The following is a 21,034-nucleotide window of genomic DNA, read 5'->3' on the forward strand; positions in this document are numbered from 1 at the left end:
TTCATGACGCAGAGCGAGGCCAGCAGCACGGATTCAATTCCCGTGCCGGCTGAGGTTATTCATGAAGGCTTTGCCTGAGCTGTGGTGACCCTCAGGTTAAATCACCATCAGTCAGCTCTCCCCGTCAAAGTGGAGAAGCAACCGATGGTCATCTGGAACTATGGCGACTTTAAACTTTATAAATGTAGACGGTGAATGTGAGCAAGCTCTTTCGCCTGAGGTGGGTCATGAGTGGGGGGGGCGGGGGGGATTGAAAATAACAGCTGAGTCCCACAACCATCTTCCAGTAGGAATAATTGGCTAGCAATTAAGAGCAATAAACTCTGGCTGATATTTTTCTACCAGTCTTCACAGGTAAATTGCAGCCAATTAACCCAGACTGCCAAACGATCCTCAGAGTTTCTTGGTTTAGATCAGTTCTACTTTTGACAGAAAAAAAACAGTATGGGAAATGAAGGATACTAGTCCGAACTGGTCTTCTATACCTTAAAATGGAACACCAGTAAAAAAAGGAGAAAGAATACTGGTCCAAACTGTTTTTCTCAATTGCGTTGCCAGATGAGTCATTAGAGGTTCTGTGAATACTAGTATTGTTTTGAAAACCTTCCAATCGCCACCTCAGTAAATGCATGGGTCAAAAATATCTGGACCTGCGGGCTGGGATTTTTCAGTTCTACCTTTGCCAGAAATTACCCACCTGTTCATCTTAATAGGCAGAAAATCACGGTCTGAAAAGCAGAGAAGCTGCAAATCCTGATTTCTTTTAGCCATGAGTTTGTCAATGCTTCCAAATCTGGGATCTTCCTGGTTTGCAGAGGTTGGGATCACAAAACGTACATTCATCCATTGAACCCCTCAGAGATGCAAGTATTCCAGATTTCCAGCTGGCCAAATACAGGTTTTGTTTTTGAATAAATAAGCTACAGGTATTTAGGATACAAACCTCCCTCATTTGTATCCCCTACATCCAAGAGTTAACACGATGTGAGAGATCTATTCCCTCTAGCACTCTGTCTTTCAACTGACTGTCTTGATTAATTGCTTGTCAATTTGCCGTTTTTGGCTGTTGAATTCAAAGCCTTTCAGCACATTGAGAATAACTTGCCTCTAATCTTATGAACACACTTTCTGTAATGAGAAAGGTGCATCGCAGGCACGCCAGCACAAGCTCAATCAAACATCCCATCGTGTCTTAGGCTGTGTTTCTGACAGAGACAGTTCTTTATGCCATCAGCGAACAGAAAATAATGACAGGAGTTTGATTTTAATCTTAGATTAAAATGAAGTGTCTTTTTAAAAATTGGATCATAAAGGTCTTACCAAGTTTAAATGACGCAATTGAGTTGAAAGGCATGAAAGGCAATAATGTGAGGTAAAGCCCTTGCCCCCCTCCCTGCACTCCCCTCCTGTCATCCCCCAATGCCCGGTTCAAATATTCTCTTGAGATGATAAAGATTTCACCTTTTCACATTGTTTATGTGAGCAACCACAGAGCACATATTATAAACCCACATTTAACTTTGTCTACTGTGTAATTTAGAAGACATGAATTCAGATAAGTGCACAAGACTTCATCAGATGTTGTCTATAGTATTTTTGGTTAGTAGTCTGCATGAGAATGCTTAATGTAAAATGATTTTACTGTTTGCCTCTTTACGAAGAAAACAGCAATTATGTACTTTTAAAATGCTCCTTTCTCAAGTCACTTATATTCTCTTTCTCCATTCCAATCTCTCCCTCCATGGCTGCTTGTGTCCTTCTTCACTTTCTCTTTAATTTCTATTTGTTTTACTTTCTTCTGCACTGGTCCTTTTTCCTTGACCCCTCACTTTATTATCTTACAGTTCTACATTTTGCACCTCTCCTACAGTTATTCTTACAATCCATTCTTCTGCTCCTGCTATCTTTACCCTTTCTATTCAATAATTTTAACATGTGACTTTTGGGCCCACAAAGGGATCACCAGCACAGATAGATGCAGCTGTAATTACATCATAACAGTGTTGCCAACCTCACCGTGACCATATGTATTTCTATACCCGGGTTCGATTCCCGACTTGGGTCACTGTCTGTGCGGAGTCTGCGTGTTCTCCCCGTGTCTGCGTGGGATTCCTCCGGGCGCTCCACTTTCTTCCCACAAGTCCCGAAAGACGTGCTTGTTAGGTGAGTTGGACATTCTGAATTCTCCCTCTGCATACCCAAACAGGCGACGTGGTATGACGACTAGGGGATTTTCACAGTAACTTCATTGCAGTGTTATTGTAAGCCGACTTGTGACAATAATACAGATTATTATTACATGTTCTACTTTGCCTATCACCATGGTAATCTGTGTTTCAAGACATCGTATGATGTATGTATGCAGAAAAGTACACGGTGATGGTGGTGCATAACAGTGAGTCAGAGGGCTGGATTCTTCCATCCCGCCTGCTGCAAGATTGCCACGGGCGGGATGTGGACCATGTAACAGTCCATTGACCACAGGCAGGAATTTCCAGTCGCTGGGCAGGCTCTGCTGGAGAATCCTACCCAGAGTTGATGCGGCGACATTCACTTTTACATGCATGTTGCCACAGCATGATCCCCACTGGAACGCAGTTGTGGAATAGTGATGGTCGATGCATCAACATTCTTTCCATAACATGGTTGATCAGGAATCTCTCCCGGACTTACCACCTGACATTGACATTTATGGAAAGGATTTGCGGGTTTATACTCAACCTATTTGGCCGTGTCATAATGCACCTTCTTTGACTCCAAAGTCCAGGGGTAGGACTTAAACCCACAGCTTCTGGCAAGGACACCACTCACTGTGCCACAAAATCTCCCAAGTGCACAGTACCACGGCCGATATGTCAATGTTGGCTTGGCTCAGACTGGCCTGAGTCAGAGGCTTATTTGTTCAAGTTCCACTCCCGGACTTTGAAGTTAACACTGGCTGACATATTAAGGGGAGATGGTGGCATAGTCGTATTGTCACTGGCGTACTAATCCAGAGAACCAGGATAATACTCTGGGGATGTTGAATCAAATTCCACCATGACAGATGGTGAAATTCTAATCCAATAAAGAGTCTGGAAGTAAAGTATAATGATGACAATGAAACCATTGGTTCACTGATGTCCTTTGGGGAAGGAAATCTGCAACCCTTGCCTGCTCTGGTCCACATATTGACTCTGAAATGGCCGAGGAAGCCAATCAGTTCAATTAGATTAATCAATGTTGGCCCAGCCAGCCAAGCCCAAATCCCATGAATGAATAAAAATAATTAATATTGCACCAATGGAGCGTTCCTTCAGAGTAAATATTTAAGATTTTTTTATATTATACCCTGAGACAGTAGCTGTGCAACCACCCCCCCCCCCCCCCCCCCCCCCCCCCCACCCGCCCCACATTTTAGCCATTGATAATGCAGTCGGTCTCCAAGATTAAAATGGTTTCCTGATGGCTTGGTGAGCAAAGGTATTATTCAAAATAGCACAGGCCCTGAAGATCAAAAGAGTTGAATTTGCAACTTGATTTCCGCAGTGCGTGTTGTTTGGGGATCACTCGTGGGACAGAGTTGGGCATTGCATTTTGTATTCTATCCATCTCACATTTGAAGATTCCCCACTGCTCACTGTTTGATGAAAAGAACCAACCTCATCTCATGCCAAAAGTGATTGAAACGCATCTGTATTCGTCTCATCAGAGTCGGTGAACAATCTGTATGTCCCTGCACGTTCACAGTGACGGGCTAATGGCCCAGATTCTGTGGCTGCAGTGATGGTGAAATTGTCAGCGTCCACTCTTATTAGAGCTGCAACTGACAACAACTTAATTTACACAGTAAAAGGCTAAAATCCAGAAGATGCTTTCAGCAATTCCCTGCTCTTTTCCACAGTAAGAACCGTTGCCACAAAGAATCACTTTGGACTTGAAATATTAACTCTGGCTGGGTTTTGTAGCCCTGGTCTGGTGGGACCCGCCACGGGGGATTTGGAGGCCAAGCCAAAAGTCCGTAGACGTTCGGCGGGACGGATGATCCCGGCGGCGGGCATGTGGGGTCAGAGAATCCCGCCCTCTGCTTCTCTCACCACAGATACTGCCAGATTGGCTAGATTTTTCCAGCACTTTATATTTATATTTCAGATCTCCAGCAACTGCAGTATTACACCGTGATTTGTTATGGTCTGGAACACACTGCCTGAGAAAGGTGGTAGAAGGAGATTCAATATTACATTCAAAGTCATAAAATTCTATGAACATTGTGGAAACGGCAATATGCATGAGCAGACTTAACTCAAGAACAATCCTGAGATGTTTAGCCTGGGAACCTGGTCACAGATGAGACAACACTCATTTACCGCTACTCAAGCAGATTTCATGATAATCAACAGGGGAAGCTGCCTCTCTATTCCAGAAAACACAATCCTTCTCCCCAGTACTCCTTCTACCAGGAATATCAGAGCTTTATTCTGGAATGGTGCAGTTTGCAGTTAAGTTCTTGCTACACTCATTTTTACCCCTCATTAGCCACACAGCTTCAATGTTAAAGAGCTATTGGGGCCATATTATGCATTGCTTTGCTTCGAGCACTGTGTGTAAAGACCGTGGCGATGTTATGTAAAAGTGGTGAACTTGTAGTATAGTGTGTGGTTGAGACTTGTTGGCTGTTACATACAGCAGCGAGAGTAAAATCAATTGAGCCACTTGTGAATGCAAAACCCAAACTGCAGAATTTCTGCTGCCAAAGTGCCAGTGCTTATATTTGGCCTCCTTGTCTTCATCACTGCAAAGTGCCATTTCAATTTGGAGAGTAAAAAATTAAAATGAATTTCCTTTGAAGAGAATTTTAAGAAGGTCTTTAACTGCCAAGTTCACCAATTATAGGCCTGTATATCGCTGAAAAAAGAGAGACTTGTCAAAGTCCAAATAAGGGGCAGCACGGTGGCAAGCACTGGTGCCAACCTGCACAGGAGATCCGGGTACGAATCCGGACTGAGTGACTGCGTGGAGTTTGCACGTTTTCCCCATGTCGGCGTGGGTTACCTCCGGGTGCTCTGGTTATTTCCCCCAATCCAAAGATGTGCAGGTTAGGTGGATTGGCCATTCTAAATGACCCCCATTCTAAATTACCCCTTAATGCCCTAAAAAGGTTAGATGGGTTTATGGGGATAGGATTGGGGCGTGGACCTAGGTAGGGTGCTCTTTTGGAGGATCAGTGCAGACTTGATGGGCTGAATGGCCTTGTTCTGCACAAAGGGGATTATATGATCAGATGTGGTTCTCCAAGGGTGACACATGGCACAGTGGTTAACACTGGGACTACGTTCGAATCCCAGCCCTGGATCACTTTCACGTGGAGTTTGCACATTCTTCTCGTGTCTGCGTGGGTTTCATCCCGACAACCCAAAGATATGCAGGTCAGGTGGATTGGCCATGCTAAATTGCCCCTTAATTGGAAAAAAAAAATTTGGGTACTCTAAATTTAAAAAAAAGAATTCCACTGACAACCGAATTAAGATGGTCAGTCGGGCTCACTGTATGGCATATTTGCATATTTTAATGCACAGGGCCTGTTCTTTACAAAGAGAAAGAACATGTACATACATTGTGCCTGTTTTCTTGAGCCATTCACTGACTTATTCCTTGGGGCAATGCCTTGACCAATCAGAGTCAAGCCGTCTGGTTTAAATTTCAAACAATGATTGGCAGTTAACTGTAAATCACTATCAACTGGCGCATTTTCTCTGGTAATGCCTGTACCAATCAGATTCCACTTGCCAACCAATCAGCACACTCTTCTCATACAGTATAATTTGTTGTTTTCCCCTTATATTGGAATTATTGCAAAGAATCCTAATAAGTGCAAGACAAAAAGCTTTGAAATGTTCCTTCTTTCAGCAAAACTCAAGTTCTGTGTAACCAAACAATGGAAATGTTTTGATAACACTTGAGATTGTCTTTACAAAGATGGCAGAAGAGATGGCAGCAGGTTGACGAAGTATGACTGAGGGTGTTATATTAATGCAACCCATTCAATGGAAACTAGGTGTGATGTGAGTTAAAATCACTCAGGCCACAGATGCACTCTGGGCTCACCAGGAGTCGATCTGAAAGGACTTATCAATGCAGGCAGCAACAGCACCCACTCAAATCAGCCAGGTCCTTTCTTTAGCACAAGCATGTTGTGTTCTGATGATGTCACTGGAACCCCCTGCAATTTTTACTAGTGTGCACCTGAGTGAGAAATGGAAATGAGTTTCCCACCTGCACAAGAGTAGATTGGGGGCAGAGGTGGCCTCAAAGGAAATGTTCTTGTGAGGCCAGGAAGGGCAGACATGATGTGACTTCTCACTATCAACCTGCCTCAAACTGATACAAAGTCAGCCTTTGGCACTGAAATGAGATCTAAAAGTTAAAATACTCCATGCATAGTTTTTGCTGCAATGAATCATAGAATTTACAGTGCAGAGGAGGCCATTCGTCCATCAAATCAATTCCGGCCCTTGGAAACAGCACCCTACTTAACTCCACCCTATCTCCATAACCCAACCTAACTTTTTGGACACCACGGGGAAACTTTGCATGGCCAATCCACCTAACCTGTACATCTTTGAACTGTAGGCAAACATCAAACTGGCATGTCTTGCTACTGGACTCATCATCCAAAAACCTGGACTCATAATCAGCACCGGCTCTAGGGTTGCTGGCGCCCCGGGCAAGCTGAACTTCGGCGCCCTTGGGGGGGGGGGGGGGGGGGGGGGGGGGGGGGGGGGGGCCGGGGGGGGGGGGGGTGGGGCCGAGGGGGGGCGAGGGGGGGCGGGGCCGAGGGGGGGTCGAGGGGGGGCGGGGCCAAGGGGGGGGCGAGGGGCGGGGGGGACCGAGGGGGGGGTGAGGGGGGGGCGGGGCCGAGGGGGGGCGGGGCCGAGGGGGGGGCGGACCCGAGGGGGGGGCGGACCCGAGGGGGGGGCGGACGCGGGGGGCGGGCCCGAAGGGGGGGCGGACCCGAGGGCGGGGCGGGGGGGGCGGACCCGAGGGCGGGGCGGCGGACCCGAGAGGGGGGCGGACGCGGGGGGGCGGACCCGAGGGCGGGGCGGGGCGGGGGGGGCGGACCCGAGGGCGGGGCGGGGGGGCGGACCCGAGGGCGGGGCGGGGGGGCGGACCCGAGGGCGGGCGGGGGGGGCGGACCCGAGGGCGGGGTGGGGGGGACTGAGCGGGGGGGTGGACCGAGCTGGGGGGCCGCCCTGGGGGCGGGCGGCCACCGCGCATGCGCTGGTTGGCACCGGCCCAACTGCGCATGCGCGGGACCCGAGTCTCTGGCGCCCCCGAGCACATGGCGCCCCGGGCAGTCGCCCGAGTTGCCGGTGCCTTGAGCCGGCCCTGCTCATAATTCAGAGAACACAAGTTCAAATGCCTGCTGGCAGTTTGAGAATTTGAATATAGTTTTGTTTTAAATCTGGAAGCAATAAGCTGGTACCTGTAGAAGTTAATGAAGCTGTTGGATTATTGTCTGAAAATCCCAACGGGTTCAACACTGCCCTTGAGGGAAGGAAACTTGCTCCCCTTATCCAAGTTGGCCTTTAGGAAAATGAATGCAACCCCAACATTGTTGATTCTTACTTTCCCTCTGAGGTAGTCTAACAAGTCATTCAGTTGGATCAAAGCCAGGACAAAGGTTGCACCAGTTCAAGAAGAATGTCCACTTTTAGGGGCCAGCATTTATTGCCCATCTGTCAGGGCATTTAAGAGTCAACCAGATTGCTGGGGCCTGGAGTCACACGTAGGCCAAACCAGATAACGACAGATTTCCTTCCCTAGAGGACATTAGGGAACCAGTTGGGTTTTTACGACAATCGACAATTGTTTCATGGTCACCATTAGGCTTTCAATTCCAGATTTTTATTGAATTCAAATTTCACCATCTGCCATGGTGGGATTTGAACCTTAGCCCTTAGAACATTACCCTGGGTCTTGGGTTAATAGTCTAGCAACAATACCACTAGGCCACTACCAACTGCTTCCTATAAGCTGTGTGGCCATACAGCAACCCAAAAAGTCATCACCTAAGCCCCTTTAAATTTGCCCCCAAGTTGCCCCATTTAAATTTCCACACATGCCTGCTGCACATTTAAACAAATTACCACACATTCAAAAAAAATTAGACTGAATATTGCTGCCAGTTTCTCAGGACTACAAGTATGGGCAATAATTGTCATTGACAGCCCCATTCTGTGAGTTACATTTTTTTTTTTTGGAAAACTCAGCACTGGGATGAGGTATGCACTTGCATGTCACCCTGCATCGCTTTTGAATCTGTGTCAAAAAGCTCACAGGAAAACAAATGGCAGAGCCGTTCCCGTTATGTGAAGCAGGCACCTGTGCATGAAAGTGCAAAAAGAGGCAATCATTAAAAACAGCAATTTTGATGCAAATAATTAAAATTAATTGTGATCAGATTATGAATTGATTCATTAAAAATATTGCCTGCAGTACTTACTCTACCAAATTTGACGTGCACATCGTCAGGATGGAATATTATGAGTTACTTAACTTTCCTGTTAATTGGCAAAGCAACTTATTTTTACAGCCAGCACATAATTAAGAAGGTCTTGTGGTTCAAGCAGGCTTAATTATAGCAAGTCTGAGAGGACAGCATTGTTAACAATCATCCATTGAATGAAGAGCGCCATTAGCTGCGCCAATGCTGCATTCACAGCTGTCAACTAATATTACAAACATTGTCAGATGTCCGTTTTTATCAGGCTTCAACTTCCGCGAGCTACCCTGCTCCCACACATTGCTTTATTAGACACTGACAAGGCGTCACTCCTCATCACTTTCACTGGGATTTAGAGCTTTTCCAAATGAATACTCCTGCTTGTTTATGTTGCTGCTTTCTGCTGTACAGTCTCCCAGAAATCATATGCCAAACGGAGGGATGTTGAAAGTCAAATAGTCCCCGCTTAGATAGGCTTTTGATATCAGGCACAGTGAAGCATGCACATGTGTAGTCTATAATCCTCTGAGAAGTCTGGCCGTATTCTATCAATGAAGACAGAATGTTTCCAATTTCTCAAAATTGTTCTGTATTCTTCTCTGAAATATCAGTATTCATTTCCCAGACAGTGTCAAGGGGCATATTCCCTTCTTATTACATTTGGATGTACATAGTGCCTGGAGGGAAATCCTGTGGTGAGAATTGTACAGCATGCCCGGGTCTATAACATCCTCCCTGCCCAGTTTACCTCTGTATGCTTGGCCCAGACTCTAATAACAAGAAAGTCTTCTGTTGAATCTGCTACTGTTAAGCGATGAAAAGTACCATCCATTTGAATAAGCATTAAGAAAATTGATCACATCATTAAAAAATGGAAACCAATTCAGTGAGAAAAAGTAAAATGCAATTTACTTAGTATGGGGAATGAATATGCATATGTGTTTGTGTGTATTTGCATGTGTATGAACATGTATACATGCATCTGAACTATGAGCGCAAAATGTTGCGGCCTCCCATGTTCACTTCTTGATTCTTTAGGATGTTTCCGAACTTTATTGGCTGCAGCAAGATTCAAAATGCTGAACCCTTAAGGGACTTTTTAAATTGGACCCCCATTGTGTAATTGTATTCCAGCTGTAGCCAGTGAAGGTAATTTTTAGCTGACAGGCACTATCTGTCTGCTGATGGTTTGGTCTGCACATGGCGCACATATAATTATCAACCAGACAAGCAGCGAGATTTCCTCCAGCAAATTAGAAAAACACACCCAAGCTACCAAGTTCATCTAAAGGGAGGAAAAACAATGGCTATTTTACGGACATGTCGGAGTTTATTTTCTCTGGTTGCCGATGTCACCGAGTTAACGCGAGTGAAAGCCTTTTCATACAGATACCATTCTTTTTTTTTTACTAATGTCAGCAAAAAAAGAGGAAAATTCTGAAAATAGTACACAGCAATCGAACAGCAAACTAATTACTCTCAACTCCATTCCCTTTACTCTTAGGCCCAGTTTTTCAAAATAAATTTAGAGTACCCAATTATTTTTTTCTCCAATTAAGGGTCAATTTAGCATGGCCAATCCACCTAACGTGCACATCTTTGGGTTGTGGGGGTGAAACCCACGCAGACATGGGGAGAATGTACAAACTCCACACGGACAGTGACCCAGGGCCGGGATTCAAACCTGGTCCCTCAGCGCCGTAGGCTGTAGTGCTAACCACTGTGACACGTGCCGCCCTCTCTTAGGCCCAGTTTTCATGGTCAGCGCCGAATGAACGGTGCTCACTGCTGGCCTCAAAGAAAGCTGCACGGAAAGATCTAGCAATCTCTGTCGTGTGGATTTCACCTTCCCTAATGCTAATTTCATTCTGGTGCCAATCGCATTGAAGAATTCTCACAGATGGCAAATGTTATGATCTTAGACCACACCCCAATCGTGGCTAGCATACTGGGTAGAACCCCCAAGATTTTATTTTAATTTTGTAAGACTATGAGGAAAGGATACCTCGCTCCAGGAGTGATTTCATGAAAAATAAGGATATGATAGATTGGATGCTAGGTTTCAGGGATGAGAGCAGTGGGGGCTGTTGGAAATGAAGGATTTATTCTTGGAAAGGTGGTTTGTGAGCTTGAAGTTGACAGAGAAGTTTGAGATTCACGGGGGAGGCCTTTAGTATTTGCGGATGTGGGATTTTGCAAGGAAGGTTTTCCCGACGTTTCCAGTGACACCGCCTTCCTTGTTGTTGGAGGGGTGTCTCTCGGTGATGGGGTTGGGGATGGCGCAGCATCATCTTGGCGATTTATCGGAGGATTGTGGAGGAGGATACAACGCCATTGGAGGGGGTTAGGGAAGGAGGAGTTGGGGTGGTACTGGATGAGGGGTTGTGGGTGAGGTGTTGTGGAGGGTGAATGCCTCGACTTTGTGTGCAAGCTGGCGCTAGTACATTTAAAGGTGGTGCACAAGATCAAAGGTGAGCCAGTTGTTTGAGGGGGTGGAGGTCACTTGCGAGGGGTGTGGGAGAGGTCCGGTCAACCATGTACATATGTTCTGGTCCTGCGTAAAGTTAGAAAGGTTTTGGAGGTCTTTTTCAGCATCATGTCGGCGATCTTGCACTTGAACTTGGAGCCTGGTCGCCGAGGGGCCATATTTGGGGTGTCGGGCTAGTTGAAGACAGAGGCGGATGTTTTATCCTTCACCTCGCTGATTGCTCGCAGGTGGGTCCTGCTGGGGTGGAGGTCAGTTTCTCTGTCCTCTGCCCTGTGACTTGATGGAGTTCATGTATCTTCAGATGATGAGGTTTCCTTGAGGGGAGTAAAACACTCCGGTTTTTACTCCGGCGTCAGCACTTAGACTCCCGTTGGGAGAATCCCGCCCGTGATTCTGCTTTTTACTTTTGTTTTGAGCTGGAAGCTTTCTTTGGCTCTGTGTTTTAGTTTCGCTTTTAGTTGGAGAGCTGCATTCAAGCCAAGCAGATGTATATTGGTCTATCTCTCTGTATGGTAAACAGGAAACGGGATTCTCCGACCCCTGGCAGGTCGGAGAATCACCGGAGGCAGCGTAAATCCCGCCCTGCCGCCCCGCAATATTCTCCAGCCACCCAAAAATCCCGTTGACATGAATCGGGGGGCAGAAGAGCTGGAGGGGGTGGGGGGAGCGGGGGGTGGAAGCGGGGAAGGTTTGGGGAGGGTGCGTGCCGGGGAGGGGGGTGGTGTCTGTCTGGCCATGTGCCAGCTGGCAACAGTCGCGACCATGCAGCCCATGGCACCTGGCTGCGGGGGGTGGGGGGTATGGGCAATGATGACATGTCGGCTATCCCCCCCACCCCACCCCCAACCCCTGCAGGTCGTTATGTTTGGGCATCACCCCCAGAGATGTTGGCTGCCATAGCAGGAGCTGCACTTCTACATGTTGCCCTGGGGGAACTGGAGCAGGAGCGTGCCAGGGAGGCGGTGGAGGCTGCCGCAGAGGATCGTGCCGCAGGAAGGCAGGTGGCAGCCGCCCAGGCTGGAAGGTTGGCCGCACGACAGGACGAGGAGGAGGAGGTAGTGGTGGTGCCACGGCGACAGAGACGCCCGAGGAGGCCCCGTGTGTGCCGGCCCTGCTCATCGTACCAGGACCTCACGGACCGGGCATGCAGAAGGGGACTCCGGATGAGCCGGGAAACCGTCGCCCATATCTGCCACCTTATGGCACACCTGGCACCGCGTGGCACTGGGGGAGGACACCCTCTCCCCCACGGCCGTCAAGGTTACATGGACCCTCATCTTTTATGCCACAGGGTCATTCCAGGCGCCGAGTGGGCGTTGGTGCACCGGTGCATCTGTGCAGTGACAGACGCCCTGTATGCCATTGCGGACGGCTACATCCAGTTCCCTGTGGACCAGGCCAGCCAGGATGCCCGGACAGCGGGCTTCGCTGCCTGGCCAGAATGCCCATGGTCCAGGGGGCGATCGATGGGATGCACGTCACCGTGCGGCCACCTGCGGATAACAGGGCCGTGTTCACGAATAGGAAGGGGACCTATTCCATGAATATGCAGGTGGTCTGTGACCACCGCATGAGAATCCTGCACGTCTGCGCCCGGTACCCAGGCAGTGTACATGACTCATCCGTATTGGTGCAATCTTTCATCCCCCCCCCTGGCTGAGTGGCTGGTTGCTGGGCAACAGGGGTTACCTGTTGCGGTCGTGGCTGATGACGCCTTTACGGGGGCCACAGACTGACGCGGAGAACTGCTCCAACGATGCACATGCAGCGACCAGGGGTGTGATAGAGAGGTGCTTTGGGCTGTTGAAGATGCGCTTTAGGTGTCTGGACCGCTCTGGAGGAGCCCTCCATTACCCATCAGGTAGGGTCGGCCGCATGGTTATGGTCTACTGCGTCCTGCACAACATAGCTCAGCAGAGGGGCGATGTGCTGCAAGCAGGGGAGAGGGAAGGGGAACAGCAGCAAGATGAAGCGCGACCTCCACTGGTGAGGAGGATATGGGCAATGGTCAGGACAGACGGGCTGGACATGGACAGGAGGCTGCCCACCATTACCGGCTGGGCCAGAGGGCACGGGACAGGCTGCTAGCCGCCCACTTCACGGGCTGGGGGGGGGGGGGCGTGGGAATCGCCGAGCATGGGCACAGACTGCACACTACAGCACCACCCTACGACCCTAGGAGATAGCAGTGGCGTAATGGCATGCTCCTCATCCGACCCGAAGTCCGGGTTCCCCTAGAGTGGTGATTCCTGTCCATCCGTCCCGTGTGTGGGTGTCGTGTGTAGCAGTGTCCTGGGCGTCGATGCCCTGTGTGTTAGGGTCCTGTGTGTCAGTGTCCTGGGTTGGCTGCGATGGGGGCCTGTTGCTGTGGCTGCCCTCCTCGTCAACGGGTGTGGCCCGCCGGCATCGCCGCGCTAGTCATAGATGTGGGCAGCGCCTGCTTGGTACTCCGGATCTGTCCCTGGCTCATGGTCACCCTGGAACATCCTGGGGGCGTCGTATGCATGGTGGGCCAGGTCTGCCCCCCTTCCCCCATATTCCCCCCCTACCCCATATCCCCCTTCCCCCATATCCCCCCTTCCCCCATTTCCCCTCCCCCATATCCCCCTTCCCCATATCCCCATTCCCCCTCTCCCATTTCCCCTTACCCCATTTCCCCTACCCCCATATCCCCCCATATACCCCTTCCCCATATCTCCCCTTCCCCATATCCCCTCTCCCCATATCCCCCCACATCTCCCCCATATCCTCTTCCCCATATCCCCCTCCCCCCATATCCCCCAATATCTCCCTTCCCCCATATCCCCCTTCCCCCATATCCCCCTTCCCCCATATCCCCCATACCTCCCCTTCCCCCATATCCCCCTTCCCCCCATATCCCCTCTCCCCCTATGTATGAGGGAAATGTCTTTGTCAAAAAGTGTCTGGCTTATGGATGTTGTTAGGAAAGTTGCTAAGGGTTACTTATAGAGTACTGTATCATTTTGGGAGGGTTATCAGTGTTAGTAGTTGGTAAGATGTCTACTGTGGGTTTATAAAATGTTAACTGGATTCATAGAATAAACATTGTTTTTGTTTAAAAATACTTTTAGATCTCTGTTGCATCACACCTGTAAAGTGGGCCCTTGTGCTCCCCATCATCAAAATCCATTAAAAGTTGTGGGTTAGGTGAACTCCATGATATACTTTGGCGTTCTCTAAACCCTGGCCCATAAGAGTCTGAGGCAAATACATGATCACAGCAGAACAACTGACCAACCTGTTTAAAAAGACAGCGTCGAACATAACCTGTTTACAGTTCAGAGGTTTGATATGTGTGTACACAATAAATGCAGAATGTGTGGTGAAAAATCACATGTTGCTCGTTTTGGCCTTGGCAACCCTTGTGTTAACAGACCTTACACCAAGAAGAACATGAAGTAGAAAATATAGGAATAATTAGAGGAAATTGTTACGTGAGACATCAAAATGTGTCACCATAAGGAATAGAAGGAGAGGGAAACATGATGGGTGTAGTGTAGAGTCCTCCACAGTAGTGTGCTCCCATCCAATATTCAAGGTGGAAAAGGCTGGGTGTGGTTTTAACGGAACAGTGAGTTGTATGATGGAGGCTGTATGGGCTGCAGTGGAACCGACTCATGTTGCATATCCGAGCAAAGGGAGACACTGTATCACTCCATCACAATGAGAATACCTACATGAGAATCACCTATGCCCACTAACCAGCCACACAGTGTGTTTGCACCTGCAAGTGTCAGCCTGGGTGGGGAGGATGAAACTGATGGATATCGACAAGCATGAGACAGTTCACATACAGGTTAAGGAAGATACATGGGATAACCTGACACAATACATTAACCAGTGCTCTTATCCAATTCCTCCTCCAACTGAGCACCTTACTGCAATACGGAGGGAGCTGGCAAAGGTGCATAGGGCTTATTACATGCTGCAACAGGACAGCAAGGAAATACATAAAGGTATTAACCAAGTGGATAGAACCACTTTATTGGAGGACCTCTGGAATTAGGGCTTCAACATGCAGAGCCACCTAGGGATCAGGATTATCTCCCCTGTTTTGGTACTGGCCCAGTTGGTAATGCTATTGTATCTGACACACCTCATGTATAGCCTGAGGAAATGGTGCATGGCTCTAACACTGGCCGAAGCTCGGAATTGCCTCTAAAAAAGGAATCTTTAAAGTTTACGGCCACATGGGGGGTGGGGGGGGGGGGGGGGGGGAGGTGGGGGGGGGGGGGGGGGGGGTGGGGGGGGGGGGGGTGAGTGTAGCTTGCTAGTTTAGATAGGAACAATGTAGCATATTAGCAATCATTAGCACAACCCCAGCTTGGACTTATCCACCAGCAATATAGTACAGCGCAAGGTGGCACAGGAATGAGGTAAGACCACCAGTCCCGGGATTGTTGGGGGAAGGAAAACACAATCTACTGAATACCAGGGAGAAATAATTGTTGTTGTAATTTACTGGTTTAGAGGAAACCAGGGTGTTGGGCACCGATGCGCTGGGCGATTCTTTAGCTTAGCTGATAACAGAGAATGAAGGGTTGCTGTATGGAAGATAATGACAGATAAGAGATAACAAACAAAGGATGAGAGACCGTTACATGTGAAAAAAAATGAAAATCGCTTATTGTTATATGTCGGCTTCAAACGAAGTTACTGTGAAAAGCCCCAAGTCGCAACATTCCCGTGCCTGTTTGGGGAGGCTGGTAGGGAATGCTGGTATGTAAATAAATGAGTGATAACAAGCATGGATATGTGTGTTAGCATGGATATGTGTGTTCTTTGTCCTATAAATTGCCTGCAATAACCTGTATCCTTGGATCATTGCCTCTCGGTTAAACGTCGCCAGCATATATTGAATGAACCAGACTAATTCTACTCTCTCCAGACTCCTTGTCGTAACTGAAATATCCCACAACAAAGGCTTTAAATAATAAAAGCAATAAAAGTGGAAGTTCATGTCATTTCAGTGATTTCTAATTAATTTCTATTTGCAAGCATGTCAACACTAAAGTCTGTGCATGCCCAGGATATTACTGACAGCCACATCCTTGCTTAACTGTGCATGTACATACACTAACACGATCACAGAGTAATGGTAGCACGTGCTGACCATCACAGTAACTGTAAATTTTGAGCCGTAACGAATGAAGGGCCAGCAATAAGGAATCCAATGGAATGCACACTCAAAGGTTTGACTGTCACTTAATAGGTAATTTGATGGGACGTGACATTCCACAGTGATGTATGCAGTCTTTTGATCCACAGCCAACGAAGTCATATACTGAAACCAAAGAATGCAATTATCAAGGAAGATAGAACTCTTGTAATGGTCTCCTGCAGATCTTTGAAATCAGTTGATAATGCAGTTCATTCATTGGAAAATAATGCCAGAATGCACACCCAACAAATCCAGTTCAGTAAGCCAATACCCACTGTGCATGAGAGTTCCCAGCGCTTAATATTCAGTACAAAGAGACCATTTGCGAAAATAAATAGATATGCACTTCCCTCATGAAATAGCTAATAAAGCTTGCAGCATCAAAAGAACAGCTAGTAACACTAACCAAATATCAGGCCACACACACACACACACACACACACACAGGAAATCAAATGTGCAGCCTGTTAAATATACCCAGCATAACAGAGGTAAAACAAAATTTCACGTTTTGGCTCATAGAATGTGAAAAAAGTATTTAAAATTATTTCCAATTATGAAGACAACAAAGGAAAATTTGTAGAGCACAATATTTCACCAAGTATTTTCAACACATCATCAATATACAGAAACACAGACCGGGATTCTCTGGGGCCGCCAGGGGCGGGATTCTGCGGGAATCGGCGGGGCGGGCAACTCTGGCGCTGAGGAGTGAACCACTCCGGCATCGGGCCCCCCAAAGGTGCAGAATCCTCCGCACCTTCAGGGGCTAGGCCGGCGGAGGGGTGGTTTGCACCGTGCCGGCCGGCGGGGAAAGGGCTTGGCGCCACGCGAACCAGCAGCGAAGGGTCTCCGCTGGCCGGCGCAAGTTGGCGCATGCGCAGGAGCGCCAGCATGAGCTGGCGTCATCACAGTGCATGCGCCGGGGGGGGGGGGGGGGGGGGGGGGGGTGATTCATCTCTGCTTCAGCCAAGGTGGAGGAATAGCAGCCGACGCGGAGGAATAGAGTGATAGAGTGCCCCCACGGCACAGGCCCACCCATGGATTGGTGGGCCCCGATCGCGGGCCAGGCCACTGTGGGGATACCTCCTGGGTCCAGCTCCCCCGTGCCCCCCCAAGGACCCCAGTGGCCGCCTCGCAGCCAGGTCCCGCCGGTAAGTAGCTACTCTAATTTACGGCAGCGGGACCAGATGAAAACGGGCGGCCACTCGACCCATCGCGGGCCGGAGAATCGCCGGGTGGGGCCACTGCCAGCGGCCGCCAAATGGCGCGGCATGATTCCCGCCCCCGCCAAATTCCTGGTGCCGGAAATTTCGGCAGCCGGCGGGGGTGGGGGGCCCCCCGGCGATTCTCCAACCCGGCGGGGGGTCGGAGAATCCTGCCCAGGATACGCAATAGCCCGCAGTCCCGCATTGGGAAAAAAAAAGCAAAATTGGGATTCGGGCCAAATGGCAAACAGGTCACTGGCCTCCCACCCTGCCAGCCTATTAGTCTCAAGAGCTTCCTAGAAAGAACAACTGTGGGGGCCGCCCTGTACTTTCTAGCAAGCACTTGAGAATAAAGACCCAGATGCATTAAAAAAAACTGCAGTTAGGAAAACACCTGTTTCCCTGAGTTAATGGATCTCTGCAGAGCTATATAAATAAACAATCGGAATCTCCCCTTTGAAACTCCCTCAACTTGTCACTCAAAAAGCTTTCAGTAGGCAACGGAACATGAAATTGAATGTAAACAATCCAGTTCAAGGCTTTCAGCCTGCTGGACATACACACAGACTTCTATACTTCAAAGAGCAATGAAAATGACTGTGAAAACAACTTCAAATGTTTCAACCACTTTAAATGGATTACTTAAACTTTCATCTCACAGACCTTTAAACTTGGCATGCTGATAGATGTTTTAAAGAGTTCAGGGGTACAGATGGGATCACTTTCATTTCAATATGATGCATGTGTATTTTGGAGATATTGAATGATGTTTTAAAGGGTTTAGGGATTAGAGATGGGATCACTTTCACTTTATCATGAGTTAACTTTATTTGTTAAATACCGAGTAATTATTTAATGGGTTTAAAGGCTGCAGATGGAGAGGGCAGCTAAAGGAGCTCCATTCCAGGGAAGACCTCCGACCTGAGTCTCTCCACCCACAACAAGATCCCTGACCTCTATCTCCCATGAAGGACACCTTCAACACCCCAATGGATGTGAGGATACTTACCCCCTTGGACTGCAAGGTGTCACCGGTGAGGCCTGAAGAGGAGGCTGCTGAGTGGGGGAGGGGTCGCTAATGGAGAAGGAGGAGAGGAGGGAATGGGAGGGTTGAATGAGGGGCCTGGGGGGCTGAAGGAGGGTTTTGAGGGGGGATGCCCTGCCAGCGATCTGGATGGGGGGGGGGGGGGGGCACGGCTACAGAAGCTTTTTGAGATCGGAACATCCTTTACAAATGACACTCCAACCTCCGAGGTGCAGAACCTGTCAGGGAAGTTAGGTGCCACCCCTCTCAGTCCCAGCATGGATGCCGATTTGCCATGGAATGACATGAGAAACCCGATTCAGCTCTAAATAATTTCCAAGTGCCATGGAAAGGCCCATTGGGGTCACTCCTAGTGCCAGCGGGAATCACTCTGGTGTTCCCACTGGCGGGAGCACTTAGTCGCACATCGGGAGAATCAAGGCCACTATGTCACTGAAGTGATATCAGCCACAGTTGATAGGATGCACAAATACTCAAGGCAGAAGCAAATCATCAGTAGGTGTAGAAGCACCTCTACCCATCAATTGTGCAGACCTCAAGTAGACACTCTAAATACAAAGTAAATTTGCCATGCCCAGTGACTGTTTTCACTTTATTCTTCCTGGCTGTCTGCCCTAGTCTATCTGTTGAGGTCCTTAATCATCAAGAGCTGATGGTTCCTGCATCCCACTGAAGCAAATATAAAAGTAGCTTAAGCCCAACAACGTTTTCCCTGTCGTACAAGCATATGAGGCAGCGAAACACTGGGAAATTCCCAGATCCACAATGCAATGAATAACAACAACTTACAATTAGTGTGATGCTGCAAATCCATTATGAAATGTTTTATTACTGAATCTTATTTCAGTACTAGTGAAGAAGAGAATGCAATGAATCCATACACTGTGATCTTTATGTTGTGTGACTGAATGATTGAATCCTAACCTTGTTGTAATACTGCAATTGGACAGTGTGCCACTGTCCGTCACTCACGCCGCCTGGGATGAAGGGGGTTACCATTGTTGTTGACTCGCCTGTTGTGAAACAAAAATGATAAATTTAGTGAGATGCTTCTGGTCATGTATAAAGCAAGAGACCATTCAGCCTGTCAAGCCTGTTGCACCATTGCTGTATTAGCCATCCTTAGAATTTCTGCTCTGATATTTTTTCCTAAAAAAGTTCCCTGACTTTTTTTTCCCCCTAGATCATTTCTTCTGCTTTTCTTGAAGGTGTTTGGTTCCATAGAAATGACTGCTGGCAGCCTGTTCAATCACAGTATTCTCCAGAGCTGAGCCTCATTCTACCTTCAGCATCCACACACATGTACATCAGGAAATATCATGAAGTTAAAAACCCTGTCCAATTCCTCTGCTTTCATCCAGCCCAGGACTGCTAAGCCATCACGGAGACTTCCAATACGTTTTTTCAAGATTTTATTCATTTCTCTACCTCCTTTTATTAATTCGCCAACATTACTCACTGTTTGCTTTCTCGTAAATAGAGAGGTGCCTGAACCCAATTGTCGTGCCTACAATTAATACCTAGTTGTTTAATGGAGATTCACTAACCAACTGAAGATTGGGCATCTGAACATCTGGTCTCATGGTTTGTAATATACCAGGAGACACTGTTAGTCACTAACGTATTGGGGTGGGAAAAACAAAAGCAAAACACTTTTGCAAATCTGAAACAGAAAATTCTGGAAAATACTCAGCAGGTCAGGGAGCATCTGTGGAGACAGAAACAGAGTAAATGAGTTCTGATGAAAGGCCATTGACCCGAAACACTGGCCTGAATTCTCACAAAGTTCGGATGACTCAGGAGTCCTTTAAAAATGGCAACCCAGGATTCCTTACCCTATTCCAGGGGTTTCCAATTTTCACCAGAGCTTTTAAAGAGTTCTGGTCGGTGCGGGTAATGAACCCACACCCTATACTCCTGACCTAGCCGGTACCATTGCAGCGATAGTCATGTCCTAATCGTTTACGATTGTCATGGAATCGGGCCAGCTTTTCAAAGAGTCATGGTTCACAGCACTCAGAGATGTCAGGAACCATAGTTTGCATGCGTGGAACTTCTAAAATGTCCTCCTCACCCACCTCCATGCCAAGGTATCAACCCAATACTCTATGGCCCCTTATGCAAAAGTAAGGCTCTCAACCCACTGCTATGGTCTCTCATTCTTTTGTGCCAAGTTCTGCCCCCAAATAATCCCTATGGCCTATCATGCCCCATGCCAAGCATTTCCATGGCCACCCACTGTGTAGAACTAATAAATCCGATAGTGACAGTAGGCTATATTTAAAAAAAAATACATTTTTAAAAAGTCATTCAAATAAACTCCCTTTTGCTACTTAAAGTGTCAATTATCCAGATCACTTAAAGTTCAAGTAGCTGAAACTGCAGGCACTTGAAACCCCTTAAGTGTTGAGTAAATAAACATTGTCAAATTGATGGCAGAGATCAGAGAATCAGAGGTGTCAATCAAGCAAAGTTTTCTCTGGGGCTCAGGTGTTCTAGTGCTCTAGTGAATGTCTGGGTTCTCAGTCAAAAATACTTTATTAGGCTCAGCTGAGATCCCCAGAAATCCATTAGCCTGTCGAATGTTGCATTCCCCCCCCCCCCCCGCCCCGCCCCACTCGCACAGTGT

At 48.0% G+C, this 21,034-nt stretch overlaps 1 protein-coding gene across 4 annotated transcripts in view; it reads right to left on the minus strand.

Moving 5' to 3' along the window:
* celsr2 (cadherin, EGF LAG seven-pass G-type receptor 2) overlaps positions 1-21,034 on the minus strand; it is a 363,231-nt gene that overhangs the window by 131,434 nt on the left and 210,763 nt on the right. For all 4 annotated transcript variants that reach the window (XM_038819553.1, XM_038819551.1, XM_038819549.1 and 1 more), the window contains exon 5: positions 19,330-19,418. In XM_038819553.1, coding sequence (XP_038675481.1) covers positions 19,330-19,418 — 89 coding nt within the window. The remainder of the gene's footprint in view (positions 1-19,329; positions 19,419-21,034) is intronic.

This window comes from Scyliorhinus canicula, chromosome 15, assembly GCF_902713615.1.
Source record: "Scyliorhinus canicula chromosome 15, sScyCan1.1, whole genome shotgun sequence".
Taxonomy (NCBI): Eukaryota; Metazoa; Chordata; class Chondrichthyes; order Carcharhiniformes; family Scyliorhinidae; genus Scyliorhinus; species Scyliorhinus canicula.